The sequence below is a fragment of the Diplotaxodon limnothrissa genome, linkage group LG13 (assembly GCF_057381915.1).
Source record: "Diplotaxodon limnothrissa isolate DT_005_m linkage group LG13, D_limnothrissa_male_GT1.1, whole genome shotgun sequence".
Taxonomy (NCBI): Eukaryota; Metazoa; Chordata; class Actinopteri; order Cichliformes; family Cichlidae; genus Diplotaxodon; species Diplotaxodon limnothrissa.
The window spans coordinates 15,583,907-15,603,149 of NC_140608.1; the positions used below are offsets into that span (position 1 = coordinate 15,583,907).

Genomic DNA, 19,243 nt, shown 5'->3' on the forward strand with positions numbered 1-19,243 from the left:
GCTGAGCAGGAGGATCATTCAATCACAGGATCCCTGAGAACCCCTGAGCTCCACTCCACCTTTGGTCCCCAGAGGATCCTTCTCTTCTCATACGTCAGCCAGACCTAAGACGACTAAACAGCCCTGCGTCACCACATTGAAGAGGTGCAGGCATACTTCATGCAAGTTAAAACTACTGAAATGATGCTTCAGTGTTGGAAACTAATCCTGTCCTTGAACTTTGATCAAAATTTTGATCAGTTATGCTAAAAAATAGTTGAATTTAGTGATTTGCCTTCGGAAAATCAGTTTCTCTGAGAGAAAGATGCAGTATGTCACAGCTAAACACAAGACGCTCTGCAAACATTCCATGTAGAAAAGATCACACCTTCAATCTAACCCGCCACTGCACCTAAACACTGCTGAATTATACTGCATACAATAAATACCTGCAACACATGAAAAAAAACCCAAAAAAACAAAACATAAACTGTTCTGTTTTTGCTTAATAAAACAAGTTCCCATTTCCCAAGTTCTCCAGCTTATGTAAAAAAAAATTGACAGACAAACAGAGATGACGAGAAATATCCATCCAGTCTCTTTCACTTATCCAAATCAAGGTTGCGGGGAGGCCAGAGCCTATTCAGGGAAATCTTTCAGACAGCTATTGAGAGATTGGCTGGTGGTGTGACCAACATCAGAGCTACAGGGCCATTGTGAAGTTGCCCATGCAGCTAAAAATAACAGAGGAGACAGAGGCGATTCTGTGGTGCACACCAGTCTCTGGTGGCTTTCTGCAAGCAGGTTTATTACAAAGTAATGTTACAGTAACAATTTCAGCTCTACCGAAATTAACCATACATTGACATGGGTGCACAGAGAATGTCTACATGAAGTGGTACCTCTTCGAGGTCAGAGTACTCATTTGCTGTGAGGTGGTTAAACAAAAGACGGGCTGCAGCTGCTGACAAACGGGTACATAAAAGCATCATGGTTACGAGGTTTTTGCTACTTGTCTTAAATAGGGGTTTTCGAAGGCTTCTGCAGTGCTTAGTGGGGTTTATTGTAATATATTGCATTGCCCTTTAAATGCATGTTGGCAGTATAACATAGCACTTAAATAGATAATCGCAGTGTGTCAAACGGTACCATAATGCACCATCTACTCCAAACAAAAGCATACATAAATAATAGTACATTCAGTAACTCTTAGAGCACTATCCTGCATCTTTGCCCTTCATTAGTGTAGAAATGTTAGTTCGGCTTGATCATTCCCAGATTTTCTAGTGTTCATCAATCCTCTTCGGGATTTGCATAAATAAAAATAAAGTACAATAAAAACAATTTGACATATTTTCACAAAAAATAAAATACATTAAAAACAAATACACAAGGCCATTGACTTTCCATTCTCACAAAATATTAAACCATATTGCCTCTTAACAGAATATTTTACATCTTTGCAAGAATTTAAATAACACGTGACACATTTGCAGTCTTTTTTACTTTTTTTTCTTTAAGTTACACATCTCCAGTGTCCATTATGTGTTTAGGGTGCAAATAGCTCCTGGGTTTGTTGTTTGTTTGTTTTCAAGGCCACTGTCTATCGCTTCAATCCCTTGGCCAGTTTGCTTGTAGGGGTCATTCTTCTTTGAGGTGTGGGGATCTTAGAGGGTTTCCCTCCGTGTTGACGGGACGCGGAGCGCGGCGTCGCTCTGGCAGAGTCGCCGACCGTCTCGGAAACATCTGAGCACACGGATTGGATGTCTGAGATGTCAAAGTCGGAGGCGTCACTTCCTCTGCGACTGCTTCCTCTGCTTCCGGCTTTACTTCCTGGTCGGCTGGAATTTTTTCTCGATTCTAGAGAGATAAAATCGGGAAACACTTTAAGAAACACTGAAAAGGAATTCAAATTTACATGTGAATGCGATGGATAGATGTGGAGAAAAAGTTGCAAAGATGATGCTTTCTACTCACCACCTATTGCCTGCGTTCGAGCTTTTAGTACAGCAGCACTGATCAAGCTCCCTTCTTCACCTGACTGAAATCCTTTGCCGGACAGGTACCCAGGCAAACGCAATTTGCTGCCTTGAACCGCATTACTCTGCGAAAGAAACAAACTTTTATTAAAATGTAATCAGATGCAATTATTAGTAAAAAAAAAAATAGAAGACCAAATTTTTAAAAATAAAAGTCTTGAGTATGTATATGTAATAAAAATTAGTCTTAATTCTTATTTTAAAAAAAAGAAACATTTTAGTAAAATCATAATTTTTCCCATAACTGAGGTGTATCTGTCAGATGCAGTTAGTATGAATTCATGTACAGCAGAGCAATACGTCATTAGACATTAATGACATGCAGAGGCGACATATGAAGTTGTACATGATGTAGTGGTATAAAAAATAAAGGTTAGGAAAGAAAAGAGCTAGTGATTGAGCCAATTATTCAAGAAAAATAAAGGTTACAAACCCAAATAAAATCTAATAAGCTCATTTTGCATCTTCAAATCCAATGAAGTCAGAAATAAATCTACAAAAAGGCACTTTTTGCTTCTTCTTTTTTTTATTTTTTTTTTAAAAGATTTTTCAATAGATTTCAGTTGGGTCATATATCTGAAGTGTTTCACATCATGTGCTGCATTATGACTATACCTCTGAGGATGAACCTTGGCTCCCAAAGGAGTCTGATGATTTAAGAGGAGTGGAGGGTTTGCTGTTTGTAAGCCATGGTTTATCATAATTGCGGGTTATGTGTTGGGGATTCTGGGGAACAACGGCAAATCAAAAGACAGAGAAATGGATTCACAAACTCAAAAACTATCAGGAACACTAGATGGAAGAAACACAGAAATCAAACAACAAAATGACCAAATTCTGCAAGGGTAATTAAAAAAAACAAAAACAAATTAAAAAGCAGATAAATGAGAGGAAAATCATGATGGTGGTGGAGAGGTTGGGGGTGAGACAGAATGAGGCAGCAGCCAGCTCTAATGGCAGATGTAGCCTCTCACCTTGGGTGTGCTGGTCGCTGCTGGGTTGATGGGGACGGGGAGGCTCTGACTGGAGGTGGATCTGTTGGGAGAAGCTCCTCGAGATGAAGGCCGAGACCTCCGGCCTCTGTAGCGGAAGCTTGCCATCACTTGAGTGGTTCCCTCTGGGAGGATGAACTTCTCTCGCAGCTCCACATTGGTCCTGCCTTTAGCTAAGAAAGACACTCAAAATGAGCCATGATGCACAAATACACCTGTCACTGTTATTTTTGTGTTAATGGTGATTAAGATGATGGTGAGTTAACAACCCACCCCCTCATTTCTTTATATTGTGCCAGAAAAATGGGAAAGAGATGCCGAGATTTATTAAAACATGCAGACTGAGAGTAAATGGGAAAACAGTATATGAGGCGAAGTCTGAACAATTCTAATGAGCTTTTATTCTTCAGCACAGTTTGAACTCTCTTATGAAAGGCTTCTTATAGTTTCTGATACTTAGTAGTCTTCAGGAATAGCTCTCCAATCTTACTGAAGGATATTCAAATTTCTTTTTTAGATGTTGGCTGCATTTTGTTGCACAATAATAATGTTGAGCTTCAGGCTCAAGGGAGCCCAATCCATGACAGACAGTGTTTCACTGTGAGCTCAGGATCACTGTCATCCTGTTAAATGACGCTGTTGTCAGTCAGATCCTCTCCAGATGGTATTGTATGTATGTGGATCCAAATCTAATGGTAGTTTTTTCTGTTCATGATTCCAACAATTTTGACAAGATCCCCGACACCACTGACTCCAAGCTCCAAACCACGACAGAACCCCACTGAGATTTACAGATTGCTGCAGACACTTACTGCTGTGTCTGTCCTGACTTCTTCAGTACATATTGATCACTATTTGAACCAAAAATTTCAAATTTAAATTTATCACTCCTTAAGACATGTTGCCACTTATTTTCAGTACAGTTCTTGCCTAATTTGGTGCGCATCAGCCTCTTCTCTGTTCCTTATTCTTAAAAATTGCATCCTGACAGCCACATGAGTTTTTGCAACAGGCTCTTAGTAACCAAGTACCTAAATATACCATTTAAAACTGGCTCTTTGCTAGATTGTCTGTTGTGTGTAGATAACACTGCGTAAAGTGCCTTGATTTATGTTTTAATGATTCACAGGACGGTGTTATTCATCTTAACAAACAAAAAGCATTCCTCTGATGCTGGTCAGAATAAAAATGAGTGAAAAAGCAGCCAATGTCCAAAGAAACATTTTGAAAGACCTCCAGAAACCCAGAAGAACTATTGCTCAAGACCACTTTCAAAAATTTACCAAACATTCTGGATCCTTCGATGCAAAATATAAAGAAATGAGGGGTGGCTCCAGACTTGTGCATGTCTTGTCGTGCACAACACTGCATGCTAAGCTGTATTCCCGGCTGTGTAGAAATCTGTTGCTTCTAACGGTAATATCATGAATTGGAAATTTACCAATGTATTTTTCTTATAATCATCACTGAACTACACAGCAATTTCCAGGCGACCCCAAAGAACAGACCAATGAAATGTTATCATGATGTGACTCAACAACAAAACAGCTCATGCAGTTTCATATCTCATCCATACTGTTGAACAGACGTCCAGTTCCTGTTGCAACGGTAGTGGAATAAGTGACAGCGAGAAAACTAAAATAAATCAAAGTGAGTCTAAACACTCTCACAAACCAAAGAAGAAGAATTATAGGAAACTAAACTACAGTGTATAAACTAAACAGTACGGTTACATTGAAAACAAACAGACCTGCATGCAGTTTTAAACACTAAGCCACCCTGTCAAACAAAGTAAATGGTGTAAGAAATACTGCTTCGGTTTTGTGGCGTGTGTTTCATAGAGGCAATGTAACCATTTTCCCCTATGAAGGAGCCTATACTACCAGGCAATACAGTCAGATAAGCACAGCTCGAACCCTGGACTGTAAAAAGAAGCTTGACTCAGAGCTCCCTATGACATGCGGCGCGAGTAAAATGAGCCAGTTTCATTGTGCTGAAGTGCTCGAAGGTGATGTGATTCCCACAAACAACTGCATGCATGAAAACCAGCCGCAGCTGAACGACAGCTGACTGCAGGTGGAGCCGGTTTCCGAGGATGACATTCTTTCACACTGAGCGCTCACACGCAGCTACAGTACGGCACACACCAGGACCAACACAAGCTCGGATGTGCAGACACACATACCACTGGTGGGTTCATGGAGCAAAGTGAGAAAGTTTGAGATTTGCCAACCTATAGGAGACTGAGTAATTGAAGAGTTTGATTCCGAGCGCAACATTTTGCTCCCGTGGTGATGCACTAGAAGAAATGTTCATGTTGAGCAGGAGGCGGGTTTAGTGGGAAAAACAGAAATTAATCATTAATACAGATGCTAGCAGAAACATGTCAGAGTACCAAAGCTAAATGTGGGTCGCATTATGGTATATATAAGTATATATGTAGGCAGCACTGTTAATAAAAATATGCTTACAAATGAAATATATTTTTAACAGATGATTTAACTGTGTTATCTCATTCAAGCATTCAGTGTTGAGATAGCGGGAACAAAAGAAAATAAACTCATTTTAACCCTCAGAAAATTGCAGTATATTATGTAAAGATATAATATAATATAATATATTGCATGAATTATCGATATATGTGATATATCTTCTATTTTTAAGCTCCAAGTTGCCATTTCAAACAGGCCTATATAAATAGACATTGGACAGTAGTTACGTTTCATGTTTCAATAACTGAGCTAACATCACTGAATACACAGTAATCTTAATCCAGATCATCATCATCCTCCATGTGTGGGTAGTAAAAAACAATGATATACAATCAAATTCTTTCATCGCACGCGAACAAAGAAAGTGAAAGTCAGTACAACAGCTGACCTTTAAACAAAATTGGATCGTGACTCCTCAAAGTTAACCTTTGAACTCACCTCGACAGGGGTCATTCTTCACCAGAAACTCGTCCAGTGCCATCCAGCCTCCTCCCACCCGCACCATCACAGTGCTGCGCAAAATTCTCACAAGGCGAAGCTGCTGAGAGTCTCCAAACTGCGATGGGGGAAGGAAAATAGAGAGGGGAATGTGTGAAAAACCTGACCTTCCTGTGAGCACATCCACACTGCAGACCAGAAGCTGTGCAACACTGGAAACCAGAGTGGAATGAAGAGTTACATTTATTCCAGCTAATTATTTTAATTGTGGGGGAGCAGATGGCTTTCATCCAGATTATTTCACTGAGCTTCAAAAACGACCTGTCGGAAAAGATTCACGTCTGCTTCTGGTTTCTCTTATATGTTGTACAGGTTTAAACACACACACGTAGACATACAATCATAAACACAAACAGATTTTGACACAAAAACATGAATTTTATCTTTTCATTCTCAGACACAACAGAACACAAATTACACAAAGGTCAATCCAACTTTTTTTTTTTCTACAAGCGTGTGCTATTGTTTTACTAGTTCTAGTTACTAGTTCTAGTTACTCATTGAGTTCATGCTACAGTGAACTGACTACTTCATAGTCATTGATTCATTTACTATACACTACAACTTGAAGTAGAGCCTGACTGATTTTGTTAGTTGATATTCATTTACTTCAGATATCCCATACAGGATATTGGTATCTGTGTAAATAAGACAATAAAATAATTACACAACATAACGTTCAAAAAGAGCTTTTTGTGACATTATCATGAATTTTGTGAAGCCCAAATGATTTTTACTGATACCCGTACCAATGATATTCCAATGGCCAATATATTTTTCTCTGTCATGCACAAAAAACCTCACATTGGTTATGTGAAGTTATTTATTTACATGCCCACCTCTGCTCGGAATGTTTTCAGAGCGCCCTCTGGTGGACACACATCAACACTCATAACATGGTTGAATGGTTATTTCTCCCGTCTCTTTTTTACTTTTTAATTTTCATTTATCAATCCCAATAAATGCTGATGCTGACAGATTAGCAAATAACGTTTTTTCCTTTAATCATATAATTTCATTTGTATTTTTAATTAGAGCTATCAGAATCAGCCTCAAAGCCATATCATCAGTCAGGCTCTACATTCATACCTGCTGCTGTTGAGGGTTAACTTAATATGAGATGTTGTAAAGCAGTAAATACATCAAACTTCACAGCTTTACAAACTTAACCAGCCTATTTTTTCCTCTCTTTTTTCAGTGATCACTGTGTAATTGTGGTTTCTGGTTGTAATGTCTATGTGTCTGGCTTTATCTCAGCAATGTAAGACTCCACTTTTACTGCAGAAGGAGCCTGTGAAGAAAAAAAAACACCATAACTGAAGGCACATGATTACACCACCAGGGGGCCCCAGTGTGTAATAATTTGACTTCATGTCACCTACCACACATAGCAGACATAGGAACAGTGAGCATGTTATGGGGAGAATGATTCAAGCTTTATGAGGGCATACCACACATGTCAGCCAGTTGGATGAGACCATGAGCATCAGGCACAAAAACGGAGTTTGCAATTACAGCGTGCATGCTTTCTGTCAAAATCAACATCACATTCTGATCAAACGCACAAACATCAATCTCCTACAATCCAGCACTTTGTTGCACTTTCTACAGCTACAAATACTCAGGATGCATTGACACTGATGCAGATCCAATGCAGCTAGCTCCAAATGGCACACATGAGGAATGGTTCAAATCACTTCTGTCTAAATCCACCACCACAGTGTGACACGCAGACATGACCAAACACTGATGACGGTCCACTAACTTCCTATTATCATATGGTATCTCTTTAACTGATAACAAAAATCCTGCACTTGTATGATTATCATAATGATTTAATGCCACTGGTGAGTCTAGTGATCAAATACATTAAAGGTGATGATGATCTGGAGTAAAAGGAGGCACAAGAAACAGCTTAAGAATAACCATTTACCAGAATACAGCTTTCCAAAACTGCAACGTGTAGGTGGGGGGTAAGATTTTGATTTTCCCTGTTTGCTATTGTCTCATCGCCGATTAAGGAGTCATGTAAGCAGTGAACCAGACCAAACTGTCAAAAGAATTATTTTTAATTTATTGTTGTGTGATAACAATAATACAAACTAGTTCATAAAGCATCACTAACGCCCCTATCCCCTCTCACTGACCCCTCAGTAATGACCTTTTTCCGACATGCAGGTTGCCAGCACATATTAACAAAGTAAGAGAAGTGAAAAGCAACGTGTTCATTGAAATCATCAAAGTTGCCCAAATAATGTAATAAATAGTGTCAGCCAGTGCTGAGGTAAATCATTCCCATGACACTGAAGCACCAAAGGCAAGCACACAGAAAGCATTATTGTATGCCCAGCAGATGAATTTATGCCCATGAACCAGTAAAATATGGGCTGAAATGGTACTGGCACGCCAATATTGCATTTTCTGAAACTCAAAAGCAGATATACAGATATATATATATATATATAGAAACATTAATTGCACTAATTATAACGCAAATAAGTCTTATTTCCCCCCAAAAAACATAACCTATGTGAAAAGAACAAATTTAGATTGGACATAAACGTCGACTGCCATAAAACTTGAAAGCATGCTTCTTTCATTTACTCATTTTAAATCAGATTTAGAGTTATGTGTGAAGCTACCATAAATTCTCAGACCAAACACACATCTCAGGCCAGTGTTAAATAAAGTTAGATTAAATCAGCAGGCCATAGACTTTTTTTATTTCTACTTCTGAGTTCCAGAACATCTGAGAACATCAGCCAGGAATCTGGGCAGAAAGTGTTAATTGGACAGCAAACGTGGTAAACGAAAAAAGGACGCAAGGCTCGATAAGGCACAGAAGAGAAGGAGGGAAAGAAAAGAGGATGTACCTGATTTCCAAGGTAGAACTGGTGATGTGAGGAACAATAAAAAATATAAAAAGGTTAGCACACATTCGCACTTTTGTCATCATGTTCAACACTTACCTTTAACAAGAGTATTCCCTGAAAAGTCTTTTATTTTAAATTATTTCATAACCATGTCACAGCTTGTATTGCTTAAAAAAATTTCACTGTTAGATAAGCCAAACACATAAAAATGTGCTTACCCGGTATTTATTGGCACCAATTTGCTCCACCTGGAATCGTTTTGGACATTTGCACTTCGCCACTTGGCGCGTGACCTGCGAACGCATCATTTTTTTTATTAAGCGACGCCTCACATTTGAAAATGTGAAATTAATGCCGCAGGCGTTCTTATTACCTCGTCCTCAATTTTGTCAGCATCTGTTAGTGGTTTGTAAGCGTCTTTGTTGGGATGTAGAGCTGCTACAAACTCGTAGTAGTCAATGTAGCCGTCACCGTCTCTGTCAAAGATGTCTGCCACGGCGCTCATCTCCAGACGACTTGTTGGGAATTCTGTTGAAGAGACACTGAGTGTTGCAAAAAGGAGCATTTTGTTCAGCGGTGTAGATGTTTTTCAGCTTTGAGTCTGACACTTACTGGAGGAGAGGATGCCTTCTATGAACTCCTGTCGCGTCACTTTGCCGTCTTGGTCTTTGTCAATGCGGCGGAAGAAGTCCATGACGCGAGACTTTTTATGGTTCATCCAGCGCATGTAACGTTTCCGCCACACATCAAAGTCAAAGTTGGCAAATTCTTTCAGCTGAGCAGATAAAGAAAGAAAGGTCAACATTAATAACTAAAAAGCTAGAAATTTGCAGAAAAATGTCTGCAGATTTTGCTAGATTACCTCCTCCAGTCTGTCCAAAGCATCATTGAGTTTCCTCCTTCTGTCCAAAGCCAGCAGCCACACGTGCTGCCACTTGGTCACCAGCAGGTTAACCCGTGGGTTCTTTGTTTCAATGGGAGCTTGTGTTGATGACGCATACATCGCTTGCGTGGGAGAACGTTTTCCTGTAAGGGAAAGACAAAAAACTTTAAAATGACTGTGTTTCCACCATATAATCAGGAGGAATGCATTCACACTGACATCATTCCAGGTGCTAAAATGGGCAAATTGAGGATGTCGTGTCACCCTGAAGTGATTCAGAGCATGGCCAGATGGCTCGGGTCATACTCTATGAGGAACAGTGATTGGATACATACTTCCAGCTCTTCCTTTGTCCAACACGGGGATCTGAGACTGGATCTGGGGCTCCGCAGCAGCCTTCCTTTTGTGTGTCTTGGTGATTTTGTCAACATCTGGTTGCTTCCTGGTCATTTCCTCCATGAATGCCTGCAGGGGGCGAGCAGCAGTAAACTACTGTTAACTGAATGCCCACGCAATCATTAAAATATGGAATTAAAAAAAAAACGAAAGTTATAAAATTTGATTTATTATCATTTGCTTTTTTGATGTACCTGGTGTTCTGCTATGAGGTTTTTGACCTCCTCGATCTCCTGAGGGAGTGGCTCCTTATCCTTGTCGTTGAGGTTGGTCTCAGCCCACTGTAGCCACGTCAGAAGATTTTCCAGCAGCTCCTGAGTAGCTAGCAGCTCAGTGAGGGCTGTGGCCAGTCGCTGCTGGTGCTGTCTGGCCCAAGCCTGCACCTGTGTAACAGCAGTAATACACTTATATTACTAATAACTAAATTAATTTCAGATACACTGAAATCAAGTTAACTGCACACAACTTGATTTTGTTTACCTGCTAAGATGAATCATTATTACTTTTTTTTATATAATGACTATCCATAGTAACTTTTTCTCTGATTTTTTGAGTGCTATAAAGAGTTTCTGATCCAACCCTTGTTAAAATGAGTAATTCTTCCTTATTTTAATTTATCAAAATAGGTTAATGTGTTCTGTTAAACCTGAAGGTATGAAACAGTGGACTGACCTCTTCAAAGCGGGCTTTAATGATGGTGTTCCAGTGCTTGATGGTTGTGATAGAGTCTGGATGGCAGATGCTGAGAATGGCCTCCCCCATACTGGCCGCTTTATTTAGAGCCACTCGCTTTTCTTCCAGTTTTTTCATGAACACCTTTAAAAGAATTTTTTTTTTAAATTGAAAAAGCGTTGGGATTCGAAACTATCCCATCCCATATCTAAAAATAAAAACAAAACATTGCTCATACTTGGTTTAAAACCGGAGCAGAGCCCAGTAATTCTAATCAGATGACCTCATAGTTAAGAAAAATATTTTTGGCACTGAAAGCAGCATGCCATCTACTTTTAGACAGGCTGCAATTACAGAGTCAGGATCTTAACTGTTTATTCAAGCAAAGTATTGGCAACGTGTTTTATTTCTTTAATAAAGCAACAAAAATATGAAACAACTTAAGACATAAAAGTTTTTTTCTGAAATAAAAAAAAGCAGAATCATTTGCATTGCTTTACCTTGTGTTGTTCGATAAGCGCTCGCAGAGCTTCTTCATCGTCGGGCAAGCTGCCATGGAAGCGCAAACTTTGCTCTGCCTCAGCTAGCCACTCCAGCAGGATGTGAACAGCAGAGTGAAATTCTTCAGCCTGCAGTGGGAGAAGACGCATATGTCAGGCTAACATACTTTACTTACCTTCTACCTTGTGATTGTTTGGAGTACTGTCAGGAATACCTGGCCCAAAGCCTGCTCCAGCCGGGTCTGCTTAGACACAGACAGGTTGCACACCGTCTCCCAGCGCGTGCTCAGCTCCAGCATCTGGACTTTGACCCAGGAGGAGTCATCGTGAGTGTTCTCAATCAGCTCCCTGGCTGAACGTTTGAGGGCCTGGACGCTTACCGTCCGCTTTCCCAACTCCTTCTGAAAAACCTGCAGTAACGAGACATTTGAGGACACAGTCAGCCAAAATATTAACAATATCCAGTTTTTTAAATGACAAATTCTTAAATTAATTTTAAACATTATTTCAAAAAACATCTTTTTGTCTCTATTTCACAGCTGGCCCAATGACAAGAAGCATAAAACAGGGTGCTTTTAGTATCTGTTGTCCTCTTACTTCAATAAAATGCTAACACAAAGAATGTTATTAATATAATATTAATAATGAGTAAGGAAAAACACACCAGCATCAATTTTCAAAGCTTTGCTCAATACACAACCCGAAAGAAAACAGACTCTCAATGAGAAAGTAATACAATGCCTCCCCTTTTGTTGTTTTAATGTATTGTCTATCCCCCGTGTTAGTTTAAGATTCTTTCGTCTTGTATTGTGTTAGGAATGATAAAAGGTTTGGGCGTGGCAGCAGTGAAAGGTTTCACTTGATTTCTGCCACTAACGTCAGCAACAAATGGGCCAATCAACAAAACAAAGGGATCCTGGGTCTTCGGTGTGGTGCTGTTCTCTACCTTGTGGTTGTCTATCAGGTTGAGAACCAGGTCTATGTCTCCATGTACGGGCTGGTCCTCAGCCAGCTGAGGTTCCACCCTGTACAACCAGTCAATAAGAGCCTGGAGAGCATCTGTAAACTGGCCGGAGAACAACAAGGCCTCTTCCAGCTTGTTTTGTCTGCAGAACAGAACAAAATATTCACAGTGAGGCTGTTTAGCAGAATGAAATACAACCCTCATTGGGAGAAAATCCTCACCTTTCCACTGACTTCCCACAAACAGTGTCCCATTTGTCCCTCAGTTCACTCAGCATGTCGTCCAGCTTCTGTCTGTCATCCTGTAGAGTGGTCTTGTCTTTCAAGGCCCGTCCTGTTCGAGTGGTGGTATCATACACAGAGTGTTTGCTGCCAAGAGCTTTCTGGAACTCCTGCACGATGGGGAAAAAAAAGGAAAAATAATATACACAACCCCCAAGTGGTCCGGTTTAGTGGACTCATAATGCCTCTATCTTCAAATGGAAACAGCAAATCATCTCAAGAGATTTTATTATTATTACTACTGGCATGTCAAACAGTATCTTAATCTGCGTGTGGTGTGTGCTTTTTGTGATTAAGAATACAGTCTTCAGCGAGAAGAACAAAAAGGAGGTCAAAACTCAAGAGCTCTTGCTCCATAGAGATTAAATGTATCCAAAAGCTAGGGCAGCCTTAAAACATTTGGTCCATTCAGGGATTATGACAAGATTAGCACAATCTCCCAGCATAACACCACAAACACAACAATAGTCAACAGCAATGTAAGCATTTGGATTCTACTGACTCTGTAATTTCAAATAACAGATCCCATTTTCAAATTCCAGCTCTGGTGTTTCAGATATTTCTGTTTAATGAATGAAACGTTTTTTGTAGATGTTGCTCCATGTCTCTGGCTGTGTTAACACATTTTTCTCTCAGTTACCTTGTGCTGTGCCAGCTGCGTCTTGATTTTATCGGGATCATTGGCAATTTCCACTTCAGAGTCCAGAGTCTTCTCAGATTCATCTAACCACTCCATCAGTTTATTGAAATTTTCATGGAACTAATGAAAAATTAAGAACAAAAAACAGTGTAAAGCATTTTAAAAACAGGTATGAGTTCACTAGATTTATGGCAGAGCCCTGCTTAATGTTAGCATGATTGGAGCAGAAGGGCCCTATAATTCAGAAAGTTCTGTAATAGGCTGCAGAAAGAATAAGAAACAGGTTTAATATCCTATTTCCAGAGCTTTCCAATGATAATAAAAAGTCCTGATGTCATGCCTGTTCAAACTCAGCATAAATATTCACAGAACAGTACCTGCTTCGCCCTCTTCCTGGCGTCGTCCAGTAGACGACCCCGCTCAACAGACCTCTGCACCAGCTTCTCCCAGCGCCCTTGCACGCTGAGCAGCAGGTTCTTTATCAGGACCACATCCTGTTTCTGGCTGAAGTACTTCAGATGTGTGCCCGTCTTGTCCAGTTCAATAATGTGTTCTCTGTGGGAGTTTACCTCCGTCACAAACATCTGCACAGACACAATGCGAGGGAGAAAAGGGAAAGGATTCAGGCCAGATGTTCTAACAATAAAAAAGGAATAAAGGTTTTTCAACTGACAGCAGAGGAAATGTAAGTCATGTGGGTAATGTGCTAATGAGCTCTGTTCTCAAGGATAATACAGATGCCATTAAGTCATTGTTGGCTTTAAGACAAAGCAGAATGATGAGCTGGTAATCATGAACCGGTAATCAGGGTACTAATAATTTTAATTTCTCACCGACTCAATAAGACTACTAGACGTTACCGCAGTAATGTCTAGTAATCAAGCAAAGTTGGACCAGAAGGCCTGTCCTCCACGTGCAAAGACGTACCTTATGCTCATCTATCTGAAACATGATGGTCTCCAGTATGAGGGAAGCGGGCGAAACTGTGTTCAGCGTCTGCTCTGCTTGGGTTAGCCAGTTGATGAAATCTTGCAGGGAGTTGTGGAAATCTGTAGCCACAGTCAAAGCTTCTTCTAGTTTCACCTGTGGAGACGAAACGTTAAAAAAACTGAAGTAATACTGGACAAAAATCAAAGAGCGCTATCCTGTTTATAACACATGTGCATTGTTTAGCGGTGTAAAGTATCTCTGGTTGTTATAGCAACAGATAAAGAGGGCACTGCGGGGGATACAATTGCACTTCAACAGTGCCAAACATGACCTCTATTTAAAGAGAGGAAGTTAATATATCTGGAGGGGACTGATGGCTGAGGCATCATGAGGTTTTAATTGAGTAAAGGAAACAGCCACTCCATCACTGAAAAACATCCGTTTGGTACAGCTGAGGCCGGTGGCTCAGGGTCATCACATGGCAGTAAATGCTGTGCTAATGACATTACAAACCTGGTGAGAATTACGGCTGCTGATGTGTTTTTCCCATTTATCGTGGGTCATGTCGAGTGTCTTGCTAAATATGGAATTGTATTGTAGCAGTGCATATGTCCTACAGAAAAATAAGCCACTTGACTGCAGAGGTATCACAGGGAAGGCTGTAGAGAGTTTGGCCAGCAGCTCTGACCAGCGCTAAGATTTACCAGACTTTGATTTCCTGGGAAGAGGGCCAAAGTAAATAGGATGCAAAAGCAAGATGTTACAGTAAAAGTTGAAGCAGCTAAAATAAGGAGAACCATATCTGAGAGCAGTGGTGGTGTTTTATACATTTTAGCAACAAAACTAAAAAAAACCCAAAGTGAATGATGACATTTGGCTTAAATATTAGCTGATGTTTTGTCAACCCTACACTGTGGAAACGTATGACACCACTGTTGTTCCACTCTGATCTACAGTGTAACCGCATCCTGTGTGTCCTCGCCAGCGCTCTGTCTTTACACCATTGGTTATCGGCACTGGGATTAGAAGCTTTCAACCACACAGTCATGGCTCAAGTGTGTGTCAGCGATCCCTTAATCTGAAATCCTGAGTCATCAAGCTAAGGGCAGTGAAAGCCATTCAGTCATTCCCCTACCTTTCTTTCAGCGACCTTCGCTTGCACCGCTTCCCATTTTTCCTTCAGGTTGGCGAGGTCCTGCTCCGTGTTACTGTCTGGACCCTCGGGCATCATCGTTAGCAGTTGCTGACCCTTGTTCTGGAGCTCCTGATACAGCTCCTCTTTTGACTCAAAGGCAGAACACAACTCCTGTGAGGAAAAAAAAACAACAACACAGAGGAGAGTGATGGTTTTGTCAAACAGGCTGAATTACAGTTAAAGACCGATCTATTGTTACTTTTGGATTTCTGCAGTGTTCAATGGGATGAATTTGTCAGTCGCTAGTCCAAATGTAACTCGAAAATGGTTAAAGAATGAGCATGGTGAGTCATGCCGAGCATCTCAGAAGCATGTTTCTCACAAACATTTGACCAGGATAATGTTACTAATTTGATGAAAGTAATCTGTCTGTTTTCAGTTCCCTGAACTGTCACCACTGCTGCCTCTTAAGGGAGAGCTCACTGTGAAAGTGTCTCCATTACAAAGTAGGAAGACAAAGCAGGAAAACATTCCTAAATTCATTATAGTCAGATACGGATGAATCAATTTGAAACACTTGAAGAGGTCTTTTTTATCACAGACTGCAGGGCAATGAGAGTAGTGTATTTTGTAGTGTCGTTTAATTTTCACACTTCAGATAAAACACAGAAAAGACAGTCACCTCCTCCCAAGTCTGCCATCTGTATGCAGCCTCTCATATTGTTAAACACATACCAGATGGGCGTTAAGCTGCTCCCGGGCCGTGTCTGGTAAGCCTCCCACAGCCTTTGATGCCAACAGCTGACGTTCTGTGTCTTTCAGCCACTGCTGCATGTCTTCTATCTCACCATGGAAACCCTGAGCCTGCAACACAATTCAACCTGAGTCAGGACAAAAGGTGCCTCACACACTCGCTATTAGCAACCTGTGATTCAGAGAGGAGGATGTGTGAGTTTTTAATTCCTTGGATTCATTTAGCTCGGTATTTATAAGCCTGTTTCATAATGAATTAAAACCTTAAAGTGAAAACAATAGAATGATTTACTTTAGCTTTCAGGATGCAAATCGAATAATAAGAAGGGGGTAGGGAGAGAAGTCTCTCCTCCCTGCAGAGCTTTTTGACTTCGACCTAAAAACTATTTTCTCACAATTTAACAAGAAATGAGACACAGGTTAACTTTTTTTAATATACCTGAAGCAGAGAGCTTTCCAGCTGTTGCTTCCTCTGCTCCGTCTTTTCCAGGATGGCTTTCCATCGCTGGTTCAGATTCTCCAGTTTGCTCTGCAGACTAGAAGCTTCCTCTCCAGCGCTGGACTGCACCAGATCATTGCCGGCTTTGTTCACTGTCTCGACTGTTGACTTGTGAGCCAACACATCTATCTGGAGGACCTGCAGAGATAAATCAGCAGGAACGGCAAGATGTTGTGCAGATGGATATTAAGCACAAAGTGGATAATGACTAATTTACTGTAATAAACAGCACACTGACAGATACCATAAATGTTTACTTAATATGGTTTTAATGCCTGTGAAGTGTTTTACATTTTTGTATGTGATACTGGGCTATACAAATAAAATTGAACTAAACTGAACTGAAAGGACTTATTTGAAAAATAGCCCCCTAAAAAACCACAAAATAAGAGGTTTGTCATACGTTGTGCTTGGCGAGCTCTATCTCGATGGCTTTGGGGTCTCCTCCAGCATTTTTCTGTTCATTGAGCAGCTCCTCAGTGTGGCTCATCCAGGCCAGCAGCTCATCCAGTGCATGCTGGAACTGCCCCAGTGCGAGAAGGCCTCCCTCCAGTTTGTGCTGGATTAATGACAGATTAAACCATTTAATTTTGCAGGGAGAGAAAACAAACTGTTTAAGCCATTGCTGAGTCTGGTTTCTAGCCCACAAGAAGCTGTAGAGGTACTATACAATATATTTCACAGAATGATTGCAGACCTTGTTTAAACATGATATTGCCATTCCTTTTAAATTTAGATATCAGTGTCAGCGTTTCTGTTTTCTTATATAGCTTGCACTTTCGGTGTGAAGCTCCCCTTCTGCTTCTTTCTCTCGCTGACCTGCCGACTGATGATCTTCTCATCCAGGTTGTCCCAAAGCATTTTGAGTTCAGACATCGGCTCCTGGATGGCGGAGCGGTCAGCCTCCTCTGTCACCTTCTTCAGCAGGAGGCCGGCCTGGTGGTTCAGACGCTCCATCTCAATCTGTAGCTGGTACGCTTCTCCTTTGAACTCCTGGCAACCCAGCACATGCAGCGGTACACCCAATCAGTCAACAGAAAGAAGGACGCACAGACAATACCAGCTTTGTGTTTTCAGAACAAGATTTGTCTTATTGTACATCAAAGTAAATCCGGCTACTTTATGAAGCCATTTTCTTAGTGCTTTTGAACTAACACAAAGCAGACCATGAATCGAGAACTCAGCATAAACACAGCTGGTGTTTGACACAGCTGCTCTAACATCAAGGAGTCAAGTTAAAAGAATTGAAAAGTCTGAGAAGAGCTATAACAATAATAATATTTCTGTTTTTGTGAATGATGTTTTGATCTAAAAAAACAAAACAAAACAAATCTACAAGACTGTACCTTGAGTTCCACAATCTGCTGCTTGACGGTTTCCAGATCCGTGCCCACAGGTGACATTGAATCCAGCTTGCTCTCCAGAATATCCACCCAGTCAAACATACCCTGCATACAGCGTTGGAAACCATTGTTAGTGAGAGAACAAAGCTGGGTGCACAGGGTGTCAAGTTTCAAACTGAGTTTAAAGTTATGCCCTGAATCTTACAGTTGGTCTGTTTGGCTGATAAATTAGAAAATTATACACAAAGAAAATGAAAAAAAAAACCCAAACAAGCCCTGAGGTTACATGCCAATGTGCTGAAGAAGTGCAAAGAGGAGATTTAAACTTGTGTAAAAGAATCCTTCCTCACCGTGAAACTTTCTTACACACTAGTTAATGTTTGAGCCAAATATATCACGACCACGCTCTGGCTGGTGTTTCAAAATCAGTAGAGCTCTCATGAGATGTTATATCAACTGTTAGATACACTGCATGGTAATATGTGGTTTCATCAAAAGGCCTCGGAAACTCCCTGGCTCACTGTATCTGTTAAATATCAAACATCTTGTGATGAACAAGTGCTTGTATATTGTGTAGCTTGATATTAAGTATTTAGCCCTTAAAGATGACATTCCCTCTTAATCTGACACCTCTATATATATATTAATAAAGATGTGGTTTGATGACCCTTAGAACAGTTTCCAGGTTTTTCCAAGGATAGCTACACAGGCAGAGACAACCCTTATTAACTTGCATGCTCAGTGTTTTGTTCTATAAGCAGGCCTGATATATGAGAGAAACCCCACGTCAATAAAATAGCTTCAAGGGTTACTCCTAGGCTTCCAAAAGATCACATCAAATAAAGTTAAAAACCACGAGAACCGTGACTGGGAAGTTTTGGAAAAGGTCTGCTGTTTCAAAACTTTTTAAATATTCTAAACCCTTTAATTTTCTGATTGTGTTGCTCTTGAGGCAGTGATCAAAGCACCTGCAGGCCATCTTGAAACTGCACAGCAGCTTGCATGGCTTCTTCCAGTCTCTCTCCTCTCTCCTTCCACGTCTTATTGAGATTCTCCCACGCTGTATTCACCTGAAAAAATAACACAAATATTTTAGCATGATTATCTTGTAGGCAAAACCTGTAGAGTGAGTGCTTTTCAGTGTAGTCTATTACTTCATCCAAGCTCTTCTTTATCACAGGTTTATCGGGTTCCCCGCAGGCAGTCATGAGCTCCGCACCCTGGTTTCGAACCCCATCGAGTTCCTCCTGCAGCCCATCAATCTCCTCCTTAAATCCCTGTATGGATGCATTGTTTTTTTTAATTATTTAATAATCAAAGTGCACCACCTCTCTTAATTATCCATTTGTTAATGATCAAAAGTAATAGGTTTTT

The 19,243-nt window shown here is 40.5% G+C and overlaps 1 protein-coding gene across 6 annotated transcripts in view; it reads right to left on the reverse strand.

Moving 5' to 3' along the window:
* Positions 1-771: 771 nt before the first annotated feature.
* Positions 772-19,243, reverse strand: part of dst (dystonin) — a 98,427-nt gene continuing 79,955 nt past the window's right edge. For 3 of the 6 annotated variants that reach the window (XM_085368750.1, XM_085368748.1, XM_085368746.1), the window contains 29 exons: positions 19,024-19,146; positions 18,838-18,939; positions 17,873-17,974; positions 17,346-17,519; positions 16,930-17,085; positions 16,467-16,664; positions 16,010-16,138; positions 15,275-15,445; positions 14,137-14,292; positions 13,587-13,793; positions 13,210-13,329; positions 12,510-12,679; positions 12,271-12,430; positions 11,540-11,734; positions 11,325-11,453; positions 10,825-10,968; positions 10,347-10,535; positions 10,092-10,221; positions 9,736-9,899; positions 9,486-9,648; positions 9,247-9,401; positions 9,092-9,166; positions 8,874-8,891; positions 5,941-6,058; positions 5,196-5,309; positions 2,993-3,183; positions 2,634-2,744; positions 1,957-2,083; positions 772-1,839 (listed from right to left, as the gene is read on the reverse strand). In XM_085368750.1, coding sequence (XP_085224876.1) covers positions 1,583-1,839; positions 1,957-2,083; positions 2,634-2,744; positions 2,993-3,183; positions 5,196-5,309; positions 5,941-6,058; positions 8,874-8,891; positions 9,092-9,166; positions 9,247-9,401; positions 9,486-9,648; positions 9,736-9,899; positions 10,092-10,221; positions 10,347-10,535; positions 10,825-10,968; positions 11,325-11,453; positions 11,540-11,734; positions 12,271-12,430; positions 12,510-12,679; positions 13,210-13,329; positions 13,587-13,793; positions 14,137-14,292; positions 15,275-15,445; positions 16,010-16,138; positions 16,467-16,664; positions 16,930-17,085; positions 17,346-17,519; positions 17,873-17,974; positions 18,838-18,939; positions 19,024-19,146 — 4,248 coding nt within the window. In that variant the 3' untranslated portion in view covers positions 772-1,582. Of the gene's footprint in view, positions 1,840-1,956; positions 2,084-2,633; positions 2,745-2,992; positions 3,184-5,195; positions 5,310-5,940; positions 6,059-7,933; positions 8,051-8,873; positions 8,892-9,091; positions 9,167-9,246; positions 9,402-9,485; positions 9,649-9,735; positions 9,900-10,091; positions 10,222-10,346; positions 10,536-10,824; positions 10,969-11,324; positions 11,454-11,539; positions 11,735-12,270; positions 12,431-12,509; positions 12,680-13,209; positions 13,330-13,586; positions 13,794-14,136; positions 14,293-15,274; positions 15,446-16,009; positions 16,139-16,466; positions 16,665-16,929; positions 17,086-17,345; positions 17,520-17,872; positions 17,975-18,837; positions 18,940-19,023; positions 19,147-19,243 lie in introns of all 6 variants that reach the window. The other 3 variants (XM_085368752.1, XM_085368749.1, XM_085368751.1) reach the window with 2 other exon arrangements.